The following is a 16,886-nucleotide window of genomic DNA, read 5'->3' as shown; positions in this document are numbered from 1 at the left end:
TGATATTGTAGGGTTTCGCGTCGGTGACGACGAACGAAGGCATGATCGTTTATCCAATGGAATTTCGATCCTTTTTATACCTTCGTTTCGTACACACACCGGTGGTGTGTAGTGTACGACGTACGTACATAGTACGCGTATATCCGAGGGTGAGGAAATGCCGCGTAGCCGTAGAGGAAGGTATAAAACAAATGGGACACGGCCTCCCCTTCGTGTTGGTGAAACATGACAATAATACGATATGAGGCTACAAGCCACAGAATATAGCATAACCCGCCCGAGCAACCAGTCCTTGGTGTGAGAGAGAGCGAGATGCCGGAGCTGCGAAAGAGAGATGGAAGTAATACGGTCCGGGTATTATTGTGGGCTCAGGGTTGTAGATTGTAGCCACTAGCGAGGGATATAAACGAGCGCCGGCTTGAGCCAATTCGAATCTCATTCCGCGTTATTGACTTTGCCTCTTCTCTCGTTTGCAAATTCTTAAACATTCATCGCTTCCGGTAATCCATTCTCCCTCCGCACGTAAAGAGTACATAATGTGCCCGTGAGGACTTGTGAACTTTTGCATACCCTGCCAACTGGAAGATTCTACAAATCAATAAAAGACACTCATATCTCATATTTCATACCGATATTTTTGCCAATCGCAGCCGTTGATGAAAAACGAAGTGAATTCTACTGATCTCAATCTTTACCAATTCCACCCATTTTTAGCACGGATCTCTCATTTGTTTTTTCATGTATTTCAAGCTAATCTAAACATTGTCAATCGACGGATTTGTATTTTACCATTCTACTTCATTAGGAATAGGGTTCTCCAATAATTGTAAGGGATTGAAAAGATAATGATTTGCCTGATACAAAAAATCGTTCCAGTTAATTGAATGAAAGTTAAATGAAACTAATTTCGAAAATTCCGTTTTCAATGTACAAGTGTTTCTGTTAAAGAGAGAAATAAATAAAAAGCAAGACTTGTCGTAAACAATACGCGTCAGTTATACGCTAAAGGAAACATTATACCGCAGGTTAGGCTTACGCGTCAATTGTTATTAGCACTGCCGCCTAATAAAGTGGACAAACTCCGGGCTGGTTGAGCAATTCCATCGGTATATAAGTCGTAAATTCCCCTGCCTTACCCGGCCCTCTCCTTGTAGCCCCATCAAGAATCCCCCGCATCGTTCCAAGACCCTTATTAGCTACCCTTGGCAAAACCGAATAACCCGTAGATCGTACGACTTAGGACTCCAAAACTGACGACAAGAATCCCTTCGAATAATAAGGATTACAGAAGGTATTGTCCCGGATATTTGAACACCGATTTCTGCGGCCTTGTTGCGACAATTGAAATTATAGCTGTTTGTCAAGCGCAATGTTTCAGCTGTGCGAGCCAGACATTTCTGTAATGTATGTCGCAGTACGGATTCACATTCGTTGATATGCAGTTAGTATGTGCGTACTAACTGCAGCCTCAACCTTTTGTTACAGTTAGATTGCAATCATATAATTATCTTGCGTTACCGTAAGCACCGGTGTTTCTTGCTATATTGGTCGATTCGTGTATCGTTGATTTTCCCTTCAGCACATCTTCCGAGTTACTTGATCGCCGTATACGTAAATACTGATACCTATACCTACACGTTCGTAGAATAAATTGAACGTATCATCTTGGCTACAAGATGGCGGCTAAAAGAAAAACATACGACAGACGATTTTGTATTAGGTATGCGAGAAGTGATCTGACGGTAAAGCTGTTTTCCCGATATCGATCGACGTCGTCCTCACAGTCAAAAAGCCCTTCCACCTCTGCAATGTTTCGCTTCTTAATTAATTCTCATTAAATAACTCGTTGTTCTATAGTTATAAAGCAAAAAATCAAAACAAAATTACGCTCGGATGGAATTGAATGTAAACAACGAAACTCAATCTGCTAGGGTAAAGCGATTAATTTGTTAGTTGCTTGATGTTTCGTGCCATCAGGCAATAATGCAGCAGCGAACTATAAAATGAGTGAAAAAAGCTACTCGTGTTTCGTGGAGCCGAAAGGCCACGTTATTGACGATGAGTATTCATATTTTGTGAGGTGGACATTAGTTGAAACCTATTCAGCCAAATTCATTAGCCCCGTATACCCGCTGTCACGGACGCTCCTTGTTTGACGTCCATACGCCTCTGTACCCCGTCAGGTATTCAAATTGAATTACCCAAAGCGAGTTTGGTGTGACTCCATTCGTTTTTTCAACGCTGTATTCGACGAGCAGCAAGCCTCTCTATTGAATTAACTATTTCCGGCAAAACGGTAAAATCCACCTAACGCCGGTCTTGCTAAGGAATACTCGGATTTTACGACTATCCTGAAAGTAGAGAGTTTATCTTCCCATCTACCAGCTTTGTTTCGAATTTTACTCGACAGTTACCGACAAATACAGAACCAAGATATTACACAGTTGTATTCTGCTGACTGCCCGTTTATCAGCAGCCTACAACCCATTATACTGTACATTCTACTTACTTCCTCTTCTCGGACACGCATCGCGGTACCTGAACATCCAATTTGAACGCATCATTGCTCTAAATGAACATTGGTTTAAGCTTTGAAAGAAATTTTTTTTTATCACTCGATTATCGTACGCAGATTACGGGAAACAAAACGTTTTCTTCCATCAGTTACAAGGTGAACATAAATAATATTGCTGATACAAATCAAAGTATCGATTAATTTTCTCAATATATTATGCCAAGTAAAGGAAGACGAGCAAATAAAGCGAACATTTTCAATTCCATGCATGAAATCATTGCACAGCTTGGATTTTGTGTTAGTGACAACGACGCAATCGTGTCTTTTCATGCATTCGGCAGCTTATCACGTAATCAGCAACACGCGAAATGTTAGGGTTTAAGTATAGAGTGCAATACTCTTTCGCAATATTCAGTTTTGCTAGCAACAAGGAAAATTACGTACAGTCACATGGAAGTGAGGCAAGGTATCAAATTTGGTGTTAGATATTCGCATGCACATTTACAAATATGCAGAAGACACGTAACCGAGTAGGAAGTTTTTTTTTATTTTATGTCATTTCTTATACAAAAATACGAAATAATCAAGTACATAATATGGTAACGTTACACGACTGTACTCAGTGCCTATTTCATTTTATCGCAAGTTACGTACAAGCTATTTCTTAGCATTAAACATATTTTTGATAGCTAGTTTAGAATAAAAGTAAACGAAAGAAAAAGAATATCAATAACTGTACGTTGTATACGTGTACCGCATCTTCGATTATGATATTCAAATCGTAAAATTTCAATCAAAAGAATACAATTCAAAGCCAAGCACCAAACTTGGTGGGGAAACTAAAATTGTAAAAAGAATAAAATATCATGAAAATGATTCAATTATCTGCAGAATTTGAAATTGTCCTCAACAAAGCGACAATTATTTTCCACATATTATGTTCTTGCTACATGTTATGGATGTTCTCTCCACAATATTTTAAAACATGAATAGATGTCCTTAAATCTGGTAAGCTGTTTCCTTACAACGAAAAAAAAAAATTGATGAGTTTTTATACAGTTATATGTCTACCGTGTGTACCTTTAAATACTATCCAGCTGATTAGGAGTTGTTGACGATATTCAAATCCTAAATAATCAGTAAATAAATACATGAGATACGAATCCGTGTTACATGTCATGACATCCAATTTCTACCGCCATACAGCGCCGTTCACACAGTGCTTAGACTGACAATGAGTGCATTATCTTTGTACTGTTTTTTATTCATTATGTTCGATACTAAACCTGGATTCTATTCCGGGTTCTCACAGCCTCAAACAGTTAGTCATCAATATACAGGAACACTTCTTACTCCAAATCAATTATCATTAATTCTGGAGACTCTCTAGTACTACTTATTGCACTATGAGCACCGGACTGGGTTTTTTGTGGCGACAACGTCCCAGTATTAGGTTTTTTATTCGAACTTTGTGATGGGTTTGAATCATCATCACTGTCTGATATTAGATCGATGACAACAGCACGTTTCTTCTCATTTGGCGACAGTGGTGATGGGTTGGTGGACTCATCTGAAAATAAAACGTGTTGTACGAACATCAGAAGATTAAGGTACACCTTTACAAGTAAATTCGATTCCAATCGCCTCTCATTTAAACAGGTCAGCAATAAGGTTAACTCCGGTAGCTTGTAGCAAAACGTAGTAGTGCATGGAGCAGATATGTGTATTTTTTAATAGGCGTAGGGTAGACGCTAGTGCTGGCAACCTGATTTTTGTCCCGTTAAAATAAGGGGGGTCAGAATCGACTCTACCTGGGCGTAACTTTGCTCAAAATTAATCAGCATTACTTTCAATAATAAAATTTTTTTTTCAATTTTCAAAGTGAAATTCCTAAAACTTCTACGAAAATAATGGAGGGATTTACCAACTTACCAAGATCTAGCGTTTCCACTTTCTGTAATGATTTAACCTCAGCATTAACTTGATTTTTATCTTTGTCTTTGTCTTTATCTTTTTTCATAACCAAATTTTCCCAGGAGCCATCTTGTAATAACTGTATCTCATTTCCATCAGGCAGTAACTTATTTGAATTCAATACTTCTTGGAAATAACCATCAATAACCAAGTTGTCATAAAGTGCAGGTTTGTCACAAACAGGACAATTCCATGTGGGCTTTCGTTCATTCATTTGCAGAAATAAAGAAGCGTCAAAACATTGTAGATGCAAACAAGTCGAAGCTCTGCAAGGAGTACTCATCCTCATTTTTCCCAATGGGCAAGCCAGTGAAACTCTCAATGAAGTTGTCGCTATTTCACTATCTGCATCTTCATTCAGTTTTTCTTTTACTGAGAGCAAAAAAAAAAAAGAACAGAATCATGATTCAGTCAAAAAAGCAGCCTGAGTCTCAGGAAATTCAGCTGATAAAATTTGAAGGCGTTATCATTGATTAAATTTCAACACTTTGAAACAAAATGCTGAATCACAGTAATGAGTGTTAAATAGATTAAAGGTATCGAAACTATCGGAGTAGAAGTACTTGATTAAATTCAACTTACTTAGTCCGCGAGTATAGTCGGAATGTCTGACACCTCTGCTTTTCAATCTAGCCAACAATTCTGAGCTTGTCAACTTTCTAACAAGATAAACAGCAATAGCATATCGTCTACCATAATCTGCAGACCATGAGACATGTATTTGATTTCCTACTGTTGGTGATAATTTCACTAATGGACTTATATTCACTGGTCTAGGTGGTCGCTTAGGTTCGACACCAGGCTTGTTAGTTGGTATGGGATTCTGAAGTTATAATAAAAAATGTTTTGGATGGTATAATTGTGATACATCAACTATAAAGATAAATAAGAATCGGGTGACTTTAAAAAACTTGAATATATATATATAATACCGGTAATGGGCATAGTTTTCCATTGACTTTAACTATGATACTAGGTGGAAAGTAGTCCTCCTGTTCGCAAGAAGTTTCTTGCAAGCAAAATCGCATCTGAACCTGTAAAATGAGTACAACAAACATTTAGATTGTAAAACCTCAGGAAGATTTTTGTTACACACAAAAAATTATACTTCAAACATGTTTCTAAATATATACAAAAGATAAACAATAGCAATAACTGTGATGTTCGAAAAAATGCTATTGCCTTCTAGCTATTGACCGTAAAATATTAGAGCACATCACCTGTACAGTATAGTCCATTTTACTCCCAGCACGGCAGTCTCGTGAGCTAGCAATGTCTGTAGACTGTTGTGGCGTTAAGTGAAATGTGAAAGTGCCTTCTTGAACTCTCATAGATCCTTGTGGCATAAGACTCGAAGGCTTCAACAGCTCTCCAAGCAGGTCAAAGAATGGTAGCTTTTTAAGCCTGACATCAGGGTGAACTGGATACTGGTTTGGTTGTTGTAATTGCAGGGGAGGTGGTAGTACTTTTGTTGGATAGGGATAAGGATTATAAACAGCACTAGACGAGCGTTGCTGAAATTAACAGATAGTTTAGCACTTTACAAAATAAGTACTTCAATTATCTTCAAATGAAAACCAAATTTACCTGCGGTGTAACACTGGTGTATCCAGTTGGTTGGTAAACAGATGATGTTCTCGGTGCCACTTGGGATTGAGGCATCGATGCCTGATGCGCCGGGGGCAAATCCTTCCCACTTGAAATAGATGATTGGGCCTGCTGTTGTTGACTCATTGCCTGAGCATGGCCTTGCCTAAAACAATTGGATTAAGATTCAGGAACAAACAAATAAACATGTTCCTATTCCTTACAGAGTCAATGGATATCTTAGAAGTGACATAGTTAATGTAACTCTGACTTACCTTGTATAATAGTTACGGGAATGCATGTTTTGATCGATTTGAGGCTCACCGTTGTCGCCACCTTGACCATACAGCTGATGTGCGGCAAGTTGATCTTGCCTGTGACACAGATTTTTATTGTACTGACAATATGAGTGACAGAAAGAATTATGTGTAGTTATTAATAAATCAGCAAAGTATCACCGTTTCAAACTGGTTCCATTCATTTTATTAGAACATGGCTGTTTAATTATGAACTGTGACAGCTGTTACACGTTTGATGTAATCCTTAAGTATTATTTTTCTGACAGATAACTAGCCAAAGGGAATGAAAATTGGTATAAATATTGGCTTACTGTATGGTTCTATAAAGGTCGCGAATTTTTAGCTGCACAGGATGGGATCGAAGGCGTAATAGTTCCAAAGCTCGTGTTTGAAGTTCGTTTTTTCGACCTGATTTGTTTCGCCCAGCAAAACCCAAAAGCATCTGAAGTTCAGATACTCGAAAACTTAATACCATACTCTGAAATAGACAATTGACATTTTTATAGCCGTAATGGCCCAAGATAATTATAGACAAACTGAGCTTTCACAGAATGAGAAAATGTCTTTAATGATAACAACATTAGGCAATAACGACAAATTCTTCCTGCTAGAAAATCGTACCGTTTCTGTCTAGCTATATTCTCAAATGTTATTACACTCTATAGTACTAGTCGGAAAAATATAAAATCAAATATGACAATTTTTCCCAACCTGCCATATACGAAGTGCACAAAAGTAAACTCTTGTGCCCAAAGTAGATAGATGGGGAGGCAATTCCAAAAAATTTTGTAGAGTAAAATATGTTGATTATTTGAATAGCGTGATGCATAAGCTAGAGATAGAGGTTACCCATTGTAGTTATCAGTTGCTCCTACTTGCCGTCTCGTATCCGCATTCCTGTGTTATGCTTGAGATACACGAGAAGTTTCCGAATTGAATGAAGATACGTTTACGAAAATATGGAAGTTGGAAATTGGACGAATGTGAAGAAAAGCGAAAAGCCGCGTGTGAAAATAAATGTCGCTTAGTATGATCAAACGCAGCCTTGCTGGCGTTGGCAAGACATTGGAATAGTTTGGATATGTGAATGTTCGATAATTGGTGAAAAATAAGACACGGAAAAATCAATGACTCAAGTTTCTGGAAGGCATTTAACATGTGGCTCGTTTAAGTCAAGATAATAAGATCTATTTTATTCTCGTCCTACCTTCAGTTCTTCCGTATCCGCCATCTTCCTCGACGATTTTTTTTGCGAAGCCGTCTTGTCTGCTGTACTTCCCACCACTTGAAGAAAATTCCCGATCGTTTCCCGCGTTGTACGCCGAAATTTTTATTTTCGCTGTAATATGCTGAGCACTTTTATGTCCAGCGTCACAGAAGACTGATCACTCCTTATCTTAATTGTTATTTTATTTTGCAAAAGCCTTTACTAGCCTTTGACGATCAGAATACGTCTGGGTTCATGGAATTATTCAAGTTTCCTTCAAGTTAAGACTTAGAAGTGAAATTTAAACAATTATTTGAAATTGTTCGGAATAGACTGCGTACTGGCTGCGTTTACTCCGAAAATTTATCTTTTTCCAAGGCTATGCTCCAAAATTAGTTGACAGTAATGTCAGCAATCTTTTATCTTTGTTGTATTTCAAGTTTGACCACCAGTTCTGTTTCTAGTTAGTGAATTATCAACGGTCGCAGCTCATTTCGGAACACACCCTTCTATATGGGTAGCCATAGACCGCTAGCCAATGTCCACGTGCGCCATCTGTGTAATTTTCATGCAACAGGGCTATGAGAACGGCTGTAAAATATTATATAAAAGGTTTCTCTCTGATATAAATATGTATATTATATTATATATGTAAGTTTGCGGCCTGTTTACCCAAACTTATCTCTGAAAAACAACAAACACGCTGAACGGGTTACGGAAAGGATAAGCAAGAGTGACCATCGCGGAATCATCGCCTCGGGAGAGAGGGGAGTGATTGACAGGCGCTCGAGACATCCACTAGTGTTATAGTGGATACTCAGTAAAATATATTGTAAATTATATTGTAAACTTATTCTTTTCATTGTCAACTAAGCCTATAATCCCGATCGTCAAAACCGACATTGTTGTTGATTTAGGTGACTATAAGTGTTATAATTATTTTATTTATTATTTATGTAATTATTTGTAATTGGTGTTAATATAATGTTTTAGTATCGTTTCTACATCAACCCAAGTCGTTGAGACTCAGGAATTATTATTTCCGCAACCCTTTTAAGTTATAAGAGTCACGCTTATAACTTAAATATATGCACACAAAAAAATCAATTTGATAACTGTAGAATATCTGTCAACGGTAGAGGATTATTCTTATTGTAGGGCAATAATTCACGCGCATTCTGAACGTTGCTATAACTAGTTAGAACGGAACAATCATGTAATAGTCAAGAACATTAAAATCTTACCTACGACATGCCTACGACTAAACCGGAAGTTTTACAAACTTGAAGATTCCTGGTATTTTGGAACATTCAATTTCGTTCCTTCAATTTTTGACTAAAGATATTTAAAACTGTTAGCCTTATGGACTGCTGAAGGGCGAGGGGGAACGTTACAATATTCTGCTACGTCGACTTGATCTTGCATTAGGATCCCGCGGATTGGGATGAGACGAGTCAGTTGTTAAGTGCAGGGTAGTAGAATTACACCCAAACCTGCCCAGTAGAGCTGGCAAATTACTATCAAAAATAACGCAGGGCTAGCTGGCAGTCTTCAACAGTGTCCATCGTTTCACAAATTGTTACCGAGAAGATGTTATAATGTTTACAAATATTGTTTTTGCATTGGCAGATTAATTGGAATTGTCTATGGCATAGCAATTTTCGAATTGCGGTTTGCATTGCAAACTGTAGCAAACAAGTGTGCTTTGATTTCCACAGATACACCAAAGGTTAATGAGAAATTTGAGAGAAAATCAAAAAATTCAATAAATATCTACCTCCCGCTGATTTTAACTAATTTCTCGAGAAGTTTCTTCCCTTAAATGGCGATACACGCATGCAAACACGGTCGTGCAATTGACGATGCACTTGAACTCGGAAGTGGATGCGTTTACACCAATGATTCAGACGTGTTCTCAAATCAAATTTAATCAGACTTCAATGCTCGAACAGCTCCAAACAACGTGGACTGGGTAGACGGATCTTATTGTTAAATGTGTTTTTGAAGCGAAAGAAATGCTGCACGAAGTTTTATTATCTCTTTGGGGTTGCACGACTAATGTCGTACAAATTATAGACACTGATGTAAGAACTGCATCGTTTATGGAGTTGACAGTTGTCAAGATATAACCTCCAAAATCTGACAAACTATGTTTACAGTTTTTAGAAACCGAAAAGCTTCTACACCCTGGAGAGCAAGCTTTGATTAAAAAAATTCTAGGCATTGCGGAGGAATGTAATGCAGTGAGAAATTTTATAAATGCCCATATGTCTGTTATTGGTGCTCCGAATGACGCAACTGGTACAATATATTACCAAATAACATTCACATTAAAAGTAAACTAACAAGATTTGTTCATGCAAAATATCTGAATTACACACTATCAACATTTCTTCAAGAATTTTCACCAACCCACAATTGACAAATTTAAAACATCTCAGACTACATCAAGGTTAATGCTTTATAACTGTCTGATTGCAATGCGATTGACATGATGCTATTTTGCTTACACAGGAAATTTGAAATGGGGCCTTTATCTGCAGGCCTTATGTGACGGTATGGAACAAGCAATACAGCCGTTTCGCGAAGATGTTATCGAATTGGAAAAAATCGTGCTGAATGACGCGTACACGCCATTGACCTTCATACTATCACGAATACAAAAATATCTCTGTTTATTCTCAGTTCTGAATTCCATAATAAGTGAGGTACACATATCTTTGAATTGTTGACTCATGTTTGCGTTTTGTTTTAGTTAAAACAAAAATTGGTCGGAATCATATACTTTAAAATCACTTGTTATCAATCAGGAATATAGATGAAAGGTCAAAGTAAAGAAACATTATGTGTGATACATGTACTGTTTTAGATTCGAACCCAAAAAGTTCATGGCTGTAAAGTGTTACAATACTTGCATCAACACATGCACACTGGGGTACCTGAAGTGCGGCAGGCTTTAGAAAAGTATGTGAGCTCAAAGATTCTTCTATTTTTATAAAATTAAAAATGACACTCATATTATCGATCAATTTGATATACTTTCAGGATGATGTATTGCTGTCATGTCGTGTTTTATAAACAACTATCCAGTTGGCTCTTATACGGAATTCTGGAAGATGTTCACAACGAATTTTTTATTCAAAGAGCATCTGAACCACAGGATAGTTTGGTTCTAGCTAAGAGTAAAGACAGTTCTGGTATAGCAGATGAAAAATCATCAAAAAATTTATGTGCAGACATGTGGGATTACGAAATAAAAATCCATGTACTGCCATCTTATATAAGGCCATCATTAGCGCTTAAAATATTGACCATTGGTCAAACTATTATCATGTTTGGAAATGATCCCAGACAAAAGAAAGGTATACTTTTAGTGTTATTGTGCTTGAATCACTAAACCTATCACCTACTGCAACAGATGTGTATTAAACTGATTTGTTTTTACATACAATTTCAATAAAAATATTTGGAGTTTTTTAAATTTTCGAAATAGATGAAATAGAGAAATTTTTTCTAAAACGAATTAACACTTTAATTTCCAGATCTGAGTATATTCACAAAGGCTGAAAACTCAATATGGGGTGCAAAAGAGTACGAGCATTTTCACGAGTTACAAAATTTGAAAAATAAAAGAACTTTTGATATAATTGAATTTGAAAGAACTGTTGATGAACTCAAACAGTGTGTCACTGAACACTTATGGAGAGTTGCGGTTGAAGAAGCACAGCTTATGCATCAAATTAAACTGATAAAAGACTTTTTTTTACTCGGTCGTGGTGAATTGTTCCTTGAATTTATTAGATTAGCAGGTCACATATTAAATAAAAAACCGACTAGTCATACCACCAGGGATATAAATTTATCATTCCAAATAGCTGCACGGAAAATGCTCCTACATGATGAGAGCACAACGGAAAGTTTTGACTTTCTTGTTCCTGTCCCAGAGATTGAAAATGAAGTTGGTGAAGATCCAGAAGATGGTGAATTTTCAAGAAGAGAACGCGAAGACCCCATTGGTAAATAAACCATTCCCATTAATATTGCTGAATCATGACTAATGTCAACATTTTGCATGAATTGACCATGAAATTTTTAATTGCAGACACAAGAGGCTGGGGACTGATTCAGCTTCAGTACAAAGTAGTCTGGCCATTACATTTGTTGTTCAGTCCAATGGCGTTGTGCGATTACAATACATTATTTCGATTTTTGTTGAGAGTAAAAAAAACACAAATTAATTTACAAAATCTATGGTCCGAACATATGCGAACGAAAAATGTGTAAGTTCATTTATTTATTGTTAGTAGTGAGAATGAATTGACCGACCACACCAGTATTTACTTCATGTCGCGAAAAAATTAAACACATATTGGCATTACTTCAAAAGTAGGAATTTCGAATCTCTTGTAAATACGTAACTAACTTTTAATGTATTTCCAAACAGTGATATTGGAGTGATGCAGTTGAGAAACAACTTGATGTTTGTTATCAACAACTTACAGTATTATTTACAAGTAGATGTACTAGAAAGTCAGTACACAATTATGGAAAATACTATGAAAAATACGCGCAACTTTGAGGAGATTCAAAAAGGACATTCTGTATTTCTAGCCAACATTATGTCACAAACTTTTCTGTTCCAAGGTTCCAGTGATAAAGTCAACCCAGTAAGTTTCTTTCCAAAATGCTTTACGACTTTATGTTTTTAATTCTACATTTTTCTACTTAAAGTCAGAAATTATTCACTTCTTTTTGAGTTACATAGTTTAAATATCACAGTACATTTCAATGTAGCACATATGTTTGCAACTAATCAGCATTAGTTAAACTAGGATCAGATATATTTATACTCTTGTACAAACATTTAAATTTTTTAGGTCAACAAGTTGATAAAAATATTGTTACGGCTGTGCGACGATTTCATACTGCAAGCACCCATGTGGGAATTGGGTAATTTACTAGTGACTGAAAAAGAAGAACTCAAAGCATTAGCCGACACTTTAAATAGTCTTATGGATTGGCTAACAAAAACTTTGAACAAAGTACGGGCGCAACCAGCAGGGACACATTTGGCACAGCTATTACTGCGACTTGATTTCAATAGATGGTTCAGTGGAAAATCTTGAATAGTTTCAGCAAACTTGTTCATATTGAACAGAAATGATGACCAAAATTTTTTTATATAATGCACAAGGCAAGTTGGTTAATTGTTTTGAGTTATCACGATTTGCTCTGCACAGGTATTTACTAATAGCAAAGTATGCATAGTAATAATTTCGAGTACGTCGAGTTACTCAAGTGTGAAATTACTGAACTCAGCTGCAAGTTGTATTGTAAATTATTTTGCATGGTACAGAAACATGAAGTGAATCTTATTTTGTTTTGTAAGCAAATGGCATGACATTAATTAGAGTAAGTACGATTACGGTATTATTAGTGGGTAAGCAATGCTTGATTCTCTAACATATTGTTGAATATATCTTGAATAATACCCAGTCCTTTCCTAATCACTTATTTACTTCATTGTTAGTTATGAGAATGAATTTACCTATTACATCAGTATTTATTAAACTCTCCAAAATTAAATACATATCGGCAATACTTTCACAGCTTACGGATGAAATTCGAAAACAGATGTATTATATCTAAACTATAATTTAATAAAAACGTTATTTCTTGATAAAATTTTCAACGTAATGACTCATTTCTAATTTTAACATTGTAAAATTTCAAAATACACTATACTAAAGAATTCATTAATACCCTGGTAGAAGTACTCTGTTGAGATCCTCGATGTAAAATACGTACTTGAAGCTACAATAATAATAGTATTTTCGAGCTCACATTCGGAATGGTATGTGTGTTATTATGCAGGCTGAACTTTTCACAGTTAAACTTACATTGTATCACTTTTGTCTTACAATGAACACAGAATTCCTTTTTTTTTCCTGTAATATGTTCAATGAAGAGACAGCTCATAAGAGAATTAACGTACATCAGGAAAGGTTACTTATTAGCACTCCTTTATGAGTGCTCCTTTCTTCATTAATCACTCTCATCTTCGTAGTCATTATCATCGTAACAGTGATTAGCAGAATATTCCCTGTAACTCATTTGTATAGTATTTATAACTGCTGCGTTGCTAGCCAGTTCTTCTGGTATTAAATTATCACTGTTCTTAAGACTAGCATCAGCTCCAGCTTCCAGCAACATCTCTACAACTTCTAAATGTCCATGGTTTGCTGCTGCATGTAATGGTGTATCTCCCATTTTATTCTGGAATAGACCAATTCACTATTTATTTCTATAATCTTTTAATACATATTTTCATTATTCTAAGTCTTATACCTGTGCATCGACTGCAGGATTAGGCAGACTCAAGAGCTCTTTAACACAATCGATATGGCCTGCTCTAGAGGCCCAATATAATGGAACATTTCCGGCAGAGTCTAAGCCAGTACCTGAGACTCCACCTTTTAAGCATTCTCTTAAGAATGATATATTGCCACGTCTTGCAGCTTCATGGAGTGGTAACTCGACTTCTTGTGTTTGTTCTTCAACTGGGAGTAATTAAATACAAATTTAATATATCATACAATGACAAAGTCTTATATTGTTCAACATAATCAAAACACTATACAAACCATAATTGGCTGGTATTAGCCCTTCGCGATTATTACACTTGGCCTTCCACCAATTTGGATCCGTGTCTTGGTCGTAGACATAGAGTACCTCATCTTCTTCAAATGACAGCTCATCTGGCTGCAAAGTAAGGAAAAACTTACCAAGTTGTAAAGGTAAAAAAAATAGTAACAAATTTAGGTTATTACTACTTACACGTAGCGCAGTATACTTGTACAGTGCTCTGACGACTTTCACCTTGCCTTAAAAGAGGGAAGAGATTAATTGTAACAAATAAATGACCATGAATATCTACAAAGAAAATAAAAATATCGAAACTCTTATATTATTTAGTTAGTAATTATTATTCGGGTTGTGTACTCAAATTTTTGAAAATTTTTAGACTCAAAGGATTATGTATATGACACATCAACCGGATGACAGTAATGTCCCATGCGATTTTAAGGTTAGAAACAGCGAAAAGACGCGATTTTTAAACTATTCTTGCTATATTTTGGAAAAGCGACTAGTTTACTTCTATTTGCGTACATAGTTACGTAATTGAAATGTAATTTACCCGGTTTTGGAGCAGGTTTAGGTGGAAAAGGTGGTTTAACAGGCGAACTCACTTTGGTGGCCATTGTTTTACACTCATCAATCGTAATAATTATAACAATATTTTTAATCAGGTTTCGCGGGGTTCGCGGTCAGACAACTACCACACCCAACTCAATCCACCAAACATAGTTGACTCCAGAGAAGACAAAGCACAAACCCATTTTAATAAATCCATTAATATTTTTTATTTATTTACAAATATAAATATAGGTACGCAAGAAATTCAACATCTCTGAATACAAGCAGGGTATCACTGCAAGTTCTCATGGACCATTAACGACCTGATAATATTGGGAATAAATAACGTTCAGAATGTGTATTATTTCTTCTTTGAAATTTTCATAAAAAGCACCATATCTGGAAACAACAATAAGTAGGTATCAGAAACAGAAGTACTACATATTTATCAGAAGCACGGACCATTATCGTGTACTTACTGAAAAATACGACAAGTACAAACGCAACCATTACCCATACCCAGCACCTCCAATTCGATTTTGTATGTTCTTCTAATTTAACAGATTCCTTTTTCAACTTATCTGTGTTGATGTCTGTCAATTTCTCCGATTTGTCTAAAGAGGCGATATCGTTTTTGATTACAGTCCTGGCAGTGAGAGCATGCTCTTTCATGTTACCAATCATTGAAAGCATATTCTCAGCTATTTTCTCTTGTATGTTGCGGTTGTACTTTAAAATTGCATCTAAGTTCTCATCGTGAGCATTGGTGTTGGAGAACCTTTGCCTCAGACCATCATCAGACAACCCTAGAAAAATGAAGGACCAACATGAAAATGATTATGTCCTTAGAAGCAGATATACACATTCCTCAAATTGTTTCCATTTGACAAAATGAATGGAAAAAGGTAGTTTCGTACCTTTATCATTATTAAACAACTCATCTCGTAGTTGCTTGGTATATTTAGCAGTTGTTTTTTGATGTATTTGTGTTGCAATATTGGGCCGCACTGTATCTATACTAGATACCGGAGTCTTGGACAACATTTGAACTGCGGCTACCCTTTCCACGGGGTTTGATAATTTTGCAGTACCAACAACACCTTTCAAAAATTCAACTCGCCTATTATATTCAGTAATAGTGTCTTTAGATGGCTTGCTGTAAAGGTAATAATGGTATGCTTTAAAACACCATTGCATCATATTTTCATTATATGTAATAATTGCTTTTTAGAAACATTTATGTAAGCACTTTCATTTACTGAGTTATTCAGTTTCTAATTTTGTTGATAGTAAGTTGGATAATTACTTTGGCATTGTTTGCAGTTCATTTACTAAATCATCGAGTGCCAGTATGAACTGAAACAAACAAACCTGTGTTAATTAAACAGAATGTCGAAAAATGGCGAAAAATAGGTAGACACCTGTTCCAGATACCTTTTCAAGTCTCCAGTCGGTTTGCTGATCATCTTTAGCCATAAATTCACAACGTGTTAAAAGTCTTCTAACATTTATTTCTAACCTGGACATGGGAATCATTTTACTACTTTTAACCAACTAGAGATCGTTTTCGTTTACTCGGATAGAATGTTGTCCGGGAAATTTCTGGGGTTATAGTACTTAAATATGTGTATGCGCGAGAAAAAGTTTCAAATTGGTATTTCGTACGTTGTTTTCAGTTCGCGTGTCCCAGCGTATGTAAAATAATATCGAATAGAGTTTCATTACTATTGTCATTACATTAAAGATGTGATAAACAATCGTATTGACATAACCCGCATTGGGTGACAAGTCAGTCCGTTCGAATTTGTCGCATAAGCGTTTTGCGTAAGGAATTCGTACTGTTTCTGATTACGCCTTTGTAAGTGAGGCGTGCGCCGTGTACGAGTTTCTAATTTGAATTTTGTACTATAGATTTTGATATAATAACGTATTTGAAAAGCGTATTCTGATATCGTTCATTGGTGATTCGGAAGTGATTCATTCGGCAAAAGAAACCGTGGCGCGTCGTGTGGTCACGTGGCACCGGTCGACCAATACCTAAGAGCTTTAGAAAAGCGGATCGATAAATAGTCTCATCCTGTTTTGAGTAATATATTACTTTATATCA

The 16,886-nt window shown here is 36.2% G+C and overlaps 4 protein-coding genes across 8 annotated transcripts; 1 reads left to right on the top strand and 3 right to left on the bottom strand.

Moving 5' to 3' along the window:
• Positions 1-3,042: 3,042 nt before the first annotated feature.
• On the bottom strand, positions 3,043-8,057 carry LOC124188202 (E3 SUMO-protein ligase PIAS1-like). 3 transcript variants are annotated; one of them, XM_046580778.1, is made up of 9 exons: positions 7,583-8,057; positions 6,687-6,853; positions 6,352-6,450; positions 6,077-6,242; positions 5,710-6,003; positions 5,422-5,523; positions 5,072-5,312; positions 4,448-4,861; positions 3,043-4,085 (listed from the first exon to the last, which is right to left on the bottom strand). In XM_046580778.1, the coding sequence occupies exons 1-9, from the start codon at positions 7,604-7,606 to the stop codon at positions 3,865-3,867; spliced, it is 1,728 nt and encodes a 575-aa protein (XP_046436734.1). In that variant the 5' UTR covers positions 7,607-8,057; the 3' UTR covers positions 3,043-3,864. The 3 variants fall into 3 exon arrangements, with proteins under 3 accessions (XP_046436734.1, XP_046436733.1, XP_046436735.1); XM_046580777.1 differs by lacking the exon at positions 7,583-8,057 and adding an exon at positions 7,255-7,548; XM_046580779.1 differs by lacking the exon at positions 7,583-8,057 and adding an exon at positions 7,225-7,354.
• Positions 8,058-8,860: 803 nt separating this feature from the next.
• Positions 8,861-13,303, top strand: LOC124188204 (gamma-tubulin complex component 4). 2 transcript variants are annotated; one of them, XM_046580781.1, is made up of 9 exons: positions 8,861-9,666; positions 9,742-9,883; positions 10,097-10,290; positions 10,452-10,546; positions 10,628-10,944; positions 11,125-11,598; positions 11,685-11,862; positions 12,027-12,266; positions 12,321-12,540. In XM_046580781.1, the coding sequence occupies exons 1-9, from the start codon at positions 9,598-9,600 to the stop codon at positions 12,403-12,405; spliced, it is 1,794 nt and encodes a 597-aa protein (XP_046436737.1). In that variant the 5' UTR covers positions 8,861-9,597; the 3' UTR covers positions 12,406-12,540. The 2 variants fall into 2 exon arrangements, with proteins under 2 accessions (XP_046436737.1, XP_046436736.1); XM_046580780.1 differs by having other exon boundaries at positions 8,891-9,666; positions 12,027-12,249; positions 12,460-13,303.
• A 138-nt stretch (positions 13,304-13,441) lies between these two features.
• LOC124174324 (osteoclast-stimulating factor 1-like) lies at positions 13,442-14,966 on the bottom strand. The gene is made up of 5 exons (XM_046553350.1): positions 14,781-14,966; positions 14,420-14,466; positions 14,227-14,344; positions 13,931-14,142; positions 13,442-13,858 (listed from the first exon to the last, which is right to left on the bottom strand). Exons 1-5 carry the CDS (start codon positions 14,842-14,844, stop codon positions 13,628-13,630), a joined length of 672 nt encoding a protein of 223 aa, XP_046409306.1. The 5' UTR covers positions 14,845-14,966; the 3' UTR covers positions 13,442-13,627.
• Positions 14,967-14,993: 27 nt separating this feature from the next.
• On the bottom strand, positions 14,994-16,778 carry LOC124174322 (vesicle transport protein USE1). 2 transcript variants are annotated; one of them, XM_046553348.1, is made up of 5 exons: positions 16,214-16,775; positions 16,086-16,135; positions 15,697-15,935; positions 15,259-15,585; positions 14,994-15,178 (listed from the first exon to the last, which is right to left on the bottom strand). In XM_046553348.1, exons 1-5 carry the CDS (start codon positions 16,313-16,315, stop codon positions 15,141-15,143), a joined length of 756 nt encoding a protein of 251 aa, XP_046409304.1. In that variant the 5' UTR covers positions 16,316-16,775; the 3' UTR covers positions 14,994-15,140. The 2 variants fall into 2 exon arrangements, with proteins under 2 accessions (XP_046409304.1, XP_046409303.1); XM_046553347.1 differs by having other exon boundaries at positions 14,994-15,585; positions 16,214-16,778.
• Positions 16,779-16,886: the final 108 nt, after the last annotated feature.

Source organism: Neodiprion fabricii, chromosome 1, assembly GCF_021155785.1.
Source record: "Neodiprion fabricii isolate iyNeoFabr1 chromosome 1, iyNeoFabr1.1, whole genome shotgun sequence".
Lineage (NCBI taxonomy): Eukaryota > Metazoa > Arthropoda > Insecta > Hymenoptera > Diprionidae > Neodiprion > Neodiprion fabricii.
This window is presented reverse-complemented; position numbering and strand designations above follow the sequence as displayed.